Source organism: Monopterus albus, unplaced genomic scaffold (genome assembly GCF_001952655.1).
Source record: "Monopterus albus unplaced genomic scaffold, M_albus_1.0 scaffold263.1, whole genome shotgun sequence".
In the NCBI taxonomy this organism is placed as follows: Eukaryota; Metazoa; Chordata; class Actinopteri; order Synbranchiformes; family Synbranchidae; genus Monopterus; species Monopterus albus.
In genome coordinates, this window is record NW_018128143.1 from 777602 (window position 1) to 783819 (window position 6218).

A 6218-nucleotide genomic window follows, 5' to 3' on the forward strand; every position below is an offset into this window, starting at 1 on the left:
GCAGGAATATTATGAGTCTGAACTCCAAATGTCTGCACACACTCTTCAAGTGAGGACCTCAGACACTGAAGGGCAAAACCCTGGATGGACTGCTTCAGAGAGTCGGAGGGGCATGTACATTACACTGGTCCTTAAAGTGAGATCCAGATTCAACGAGGGTCCAAGGACTGTTAGTTCAGCAAAGGGCCTTCAAATGCTGGGAGTGGCCGAAAGGAAATCTGACTCAGCCTCCCCTCCCCTTTCTGCAGTTTTACTGCTGTGTCTGAGAGAGCTGAATCCCCAGTCACTGCTACCGCAAACTGCTGTGGTCTGTTCCCACCCCTCTTCATCCTCCTCCTCCCTACCAGCCTGTCTCCTTTCCTGCCATTCCTTCACTCTGCCCTCTACAGACTCTCCACTGCCTCTAGTGAATGTCCCTCCCCGCAGCCTACTTTGCCTGGATCCGTCTTCCGCTCTCATTCTTTGGGAGACTGTGGATGCTGTGCAGGGTTCGGAATGACTTTCATGTTTCTGTATCATAACTGATAATGAATAATACAATTCTGGGAAAAGGTCTGCTCGTTTAAAAAAGAACCCGGATGATTAAACAATAAGAGATACATGCTGTGCATGAAAACAATTCCTCTCTAGAGAATTAATCAGAGGTCAAAGAGAATTCTGACTCAATCTGATCTAGTTATACTGAAAGACTGTTAGAGACTGAACAAACTGTAGGACAATACTGTAGAACTTGGCACTATGGCACATATTGCAAAAAGTGCCTATGTTGGTGGATGGTGGTTCAGATGCTGTTTTTATTACAGCCCACTCTGTCCACCATGCATGTGAGAATGCAGTGATTACAGCTTGGTTTGAACCTGTTTTAACGTGCCAAAAGATCCAGCTGAATATCAGTGACAGACAGTGTTGAATCACAAACAGCTACACAAAGATGAAAAACATCACTTTCCCCAATCAAGCTAATGTACCCCTCCATTTGGAAGGATCTCTGGATCACATAATGACTTTAGCTACTGTAGCTGTTTCCTGATAAAAGGTAAACAGACCAAAAATGCACAGAGCATTCTTTGGAACGTCACCCAAGGGGGTCAGATTTGCTCACAAATGGAAGGCTTGAGCATGATGTCGATCTCAGTCAGCTGTGAGGATAATGGAACCTATGGATCAACAATCCGTTAATGTACCGGTAAAAGGAAATAAAGACTCATCAGTGAAGTCTGTGGGGCTTGGAGCACTCAGTGAGCCTCTTTCTCATTTCATTGATGAACAATGAGCCTAACTTAAAAATAACATCAGAACTCTAACTGATATATCCCTGTATAAAAATGTCCCTTTCTTCACTTACATAGCATATCACTGATGAAACAATTAATTTACACATATTCTGCATACATTTTGATTAATTTTAATAATATTAAAGCAATGATAAAATTTTAAGTACAAGTACAGTATATCAACATTCTACAATAGTGTATAGAGCTGCACTCAGCCACTGTCCAATAGCATGAATGTAAGTATGTACAATTTACTATAGTTAATTTGGATTAATTTAATATTTTTGTCCTGCCATGACTGAATGGACAGAGTTGTTGCGCAGTTGAAAGTCAAGACCGCACTAGACTGGGGTGTAGACTGGGGTCACGGTGATTTTGTTAGCTTTCCACCAGGCTGCCAAGATTTGTGACTGTAATAGTCTTACAGGAGTTAATTTCCTTAATTTAGTGCCAGGTTTGCAAATGGGATGTTTTTACATTGTTCTGATTCTGTCCATGAAATGTTGTAATTGTCCTTCTGAATCCATTTCAATAGTTGGCTTACTAAGAACAAATGTTGGAGCTTTGGTGCTTTCTTTATTTCTTGTAAAATTGTGAAGTTAATGAGTAAAGTGATTTAAACCATTTGTCTGTGGGAGTTGTAGGAAGCACTGAAAACAGATAGTTCATCTGTGGTAGAGATTTCAATTTAATTGTAGCAACTGGACCAGTGAATGTGAGTGGAAGGCTGGACCAGTGTTTGATATCATCTTCTAGTAGGTAGCACATGTCTGACTGACTGTGACTGACATGACATGACATATAGACATACATACATACACACACACACACACATATATATATATATATATATTTATATATAGCCAGCTTTGAGTGGGAGGGAGGAGTCTTTGTTATATTGCTGCTGCAAGTGGTTCTATGGAAATGGCAGAAGAAGGAGACAGGGGATATCATTGTCTGTCTGGTTCTGGTGTGAAATTTTGTGAGGCTTACTGTGGCCCTGGGTGACATGTATATTGTTTTTATCCAATGGATGGACAATTCTCCAAAACCAAAGCTGCAAAGGGTGCCCGATAGAAATGTCCCGTTTACTGTGTCAAATGTTTTTAAGATGTGTGGTTTGTTTTTGTTGATTAAGTTAAATAATCTTTGGATGCTATCTGAAGCAGTTCTGTTTTTGATTGTCTGCTCTGGATGGATTAACACTGTCTATGTTCTGGTGGCTAAATGGACTGTATTTATATAGCACATATTTCACAGTGTGTTACACTGGCCAAAGCGCTTTACAGGAGATCATACACCATTCACACACCGATGACGAGAGGCTGCCGCACAGTAGCGCCAGTCGAACCACTGAATTTGGTTCAGTGTCTTGCTGAGGGACACTTAGGCATGCGGGGAGACCGGGAGAAGACGACTGCCCTACCTCGTAAGCCACAGCCAGCTAGGGCTCTAATGAGTGATTTTTAAGTTTGTGTGGTTAAGTGAGAGAGGACTGGATCTTTGTTGTGTTTTAGCAGGAATTTAGGGCATTTGAAAGTCCATCAGGGGCGAGGGGAGTATCTAAAGCACATGTGTCAAATTCAAGGCCGACCCGGCGTACAACATCCGGCCCGCAAAATTATTTTATATATCGGCCCGGCGATATGAAGCATAACACATGAAATACAAATCCCATAATGCAGCGCAACAGCTGCCTTACCGAACGATAGGCAACCTGCGATCATTCCCGCGTCAATTACGTCAGATCAATCAAGCGTCTGTTGATGTATACAACCCTAATTTCTAGTCAAAGCTAGCCCCTAACAACGGCCAAGAGAAAGGTTGATTCTGAAAACAGAGCCTTTCTAAACCAGTGGGAGGCTGAGTATATGTTTACTGACATTGTCAGTAAACCCGTGTGTCTTATTTGTGGAGCTAATGTGGCTGTAATTAAGGAATATAACCTAAGACGGCACTACGAGACAAAACATCAGGACAAGCTGAAAAACGTGAATGCAGAGCAGAAGCTACAGAAGGTAGAGGAGTTGAAGAGGAATCTGACATCACAGCAGACGTTTTCACCAAAGTTAATGTAAGCCTTAGCAGAAATACGGTTGGTGATTTTAAGTTCAAGTTTATTTATTTTGGAATAATAATGTGTCCTGTCTGTTTAGATTGATATTTATGTTCAATATACGTTTAGTTTTAGTCTGTTCAATAAATGTTTATCCTGTTCGGGCCCGACCTAAAGTGTGCTTTGAGTTTTGGCCCCCTGTACCATTGAGTTTGACACCACTGCTCTAACGTGTTGGCTAATTGTTCTCTTGACAGTAGGTAGCTCAAAATAATTTTAAAAAGGATATATTTTTGATGGATATGAGGAATACTGAATACTGTTAAGTGTACAGTAAAGGGTTTGAAATTTCAGGAGGCAAGATGTTCCTACTTTGAAGTGGAATGGAACAGAAAATGTATTGTTTAAAAAAATGACTTACTGTTTGGATAGTTTATTCTTTTAACTGTAAAATACCCACCCAGACATGTGGTACCTATATCAATTTTGAAGAAAAAAAAAAAAACCGTCAAAAACAATCATCAGCCAAATATTGATACCAGTATCATCTTCAACATTCTACTATCAGAGCTCATGTATGAAGGTGACAGGGAAATTGGTGGATGTTAATACATCCAAAAGACAAATCTTTTCATCATTTAGTCCTTTTATTTTGCAGACAGACAGTCTTAGCGGCACATTTTACATAACAAAATCTATACAGCGATGGCCACTTTCCCTTCCATCACTGTGGAGCCAGTGGGATGCCTCTAGCATCAGTCACTTGGCCTTCCTGCAGGTTCTTAACCAACTGTGCCAGCCAGCGCTTGGTAGTGGTGTCATCCTTCAACACCTGTGCAAAGGTGCTGTCTTTCAGCTGGTCTGGCAAACACTGACGCAGGGCTTCTCTGGCTCTGCACAAAGGAATAACACATGTCACAAACCAATGTGCCTTTCTGTCCACAGTTTGCCATAAAATGACAAGAAGCCAAATGTGAAACATCCGCAATTCTTTACCCATATCAAAATAACCATGCACATGGAGAGGAAATGTTATTTAGATTGAAATGGTTTTTTTGTTATTGACTTTCTGCTGTGTGTTATCAAGACCAATATATAGTGTATTTTATATACAACCTCTGTTCTGCAATGCACTTACATGATATACATAATTGATGCTACTTAAATGGATACTTGCCATAATGGGCTATACGTGAACTATCAGGCTGATAAACTTTGTTTACAACATTTGTAAACTACAATAAAACACACAAGGGTTCACACAGGAAACTGGTTAGCAGAGTCCTGTGCATACATGGTGAATGCATCCATAGCATCATGAGAGGAGCAGAGAGGCAGAGCTGTGGATCTGTGCTCTTTAAAAGAACTTGCTGATCTATCACTGATATATTAAAACACAAATCCTGCTGCTTCATATATAAATTTAAACTGTCAATCAGCCAAAAGTATTTGTTTGACCATATAAAGAGGAGGAAATACTGCCAATTTAGCACAGGTAAGCCTGAAACTACCTAATATTTAGAACTTAATTGAAAATTAATTACCAAATTGACAATAAATTAACTTTCTGATCACTGACCAATCGTTTCAATTAGTGGGTAAAAATTAATTTCTGACCTTAAGTCTTCTGAAAACACCACATACTGTATTTATGCCATGGCTCCTCCTAGTGGCATATTCTCAATCTGGTTTAAATGTTCCACTCTTATCTTACACAGGGCACCTCTCTACAAGCCCGCGTTAGATCAGGTGAGCACATACGGTACACCATCTGTTGAACCTATACCTGAGATTATCTGAGAGGCGAAGGTAGCAACGAACAACATGCTTCAGCAGACGTGCAGATGGTTCTTTTGAAAGCTGCAGCACCATTTTGCCCTACAAAAAAAGACATGAAAATGTCATACTAACAGACCATCTTCTCTTATAACTGAAGCCAAGTGTCACACTGTACAGAGACTAGGAAAGTAAACACAACCAAATTCAGATGTTTATCAAAGGACACTTACAAGAATCATGGCCACATGGGAGAAACGTTCATAAGTCTGGCATATGTAGGCCAGCCCTGTGTCATCCAACAGAATCTTCTGCAGTATGAAAGTAGCAACCTGTCAAACAAAACAAAGTGACAAGGGTGAAATGTACAACCCTGTCAAGCACCAATATAAATATATTTATTAACCAATAAGCGCAATTAAATAACCACAAATTGATTTATTTTTGCCCTAGGTATATAGTGCAGGCAGCACAATGTTTGCACAATAGTTGCATCTTTCATAATGTTAAACATGTTGGATTTGTTTTTGAATCAGTCTTCGCTTCCTCTACAGCTCCTCACATGATGTAATGCATTCTTGCATTACAGCTTGGCGAGGATAAAGGAGCACTTGGTTTGATGCAAGGCATCTTTGTGCTAATACAAACATGGCAGAATCGTTGTCATGTGAGACTCAGATCACACAGGGATCTCAATCACACTTACAAAATGATTTTTGTGCAGCCCTTTATATATATTTATATAAAAAATAAATTCCCCACTCTTCCCCCACTTTGGGGTGGTCTTGTATTCCTTCCTTCAAGCTCGGGTCCTCTACCAGATGCCTGGGAGCTTGAGGGTCCTGCGCAGTATCTTAGCTGTTCCTAGGACTGCACTCTTCTGGACAGAGATCTCAGATGTTGTTCCTGGGATCTGTTGGAGCCATTCTCCCAGTTTGGGGGTCACAGCCCCCACTGTTCCTATTACCACAGGGACCACTTGTGCCTTCACCTTCCACATCTTTTCTAGCTCTTCTTTCAGCCCTTGGTATTTCTCAAGCTTCTCGTGTTCCTTCCTTCCTTCCTTCCTTCCTGATGTTGCTATCGCTTGGGATTGCTACATCTATCACTAC

At 40.7% G+C, this 6218-nt stretch overlaps 1 protein-coding gene across 2 annotated transcripts in view; it reads right to left on the reverse strand.

Annotated features, from left to right (window-relative positions):
- Window positions 1–3958: 3958 nt before the first annotated feature.
- cnot9 (CCR4-NOT transcription complex subunit 9) overlaps window positions 3959–6218 on the reverse strand; it is a 6550-nt gene continuing 4290 nt past the window's right edge. For both annotated transcript variants that reach the window (XM_020621618.1, XM_020621617.1), the window contains exons 6-8: window positions 5340–5438; window positions 5117–5208; window positions 3959–4223 (exon numbers count right to left, since the gene is read on the reverse strand). In XM_020621618.1, coding sequence (XP_020477274.1) covers window positions 4055–4223; window positions 5117–5208; window positions 5340–5438 — 360 coding nt within the window. In that variant the 3' untranslated portion in view covers window positions 3959–4054. The remainder of the gene's footprint in view (window positions 4224–5116; window positions 5209–5339; window positions 5439–6218) is intronic.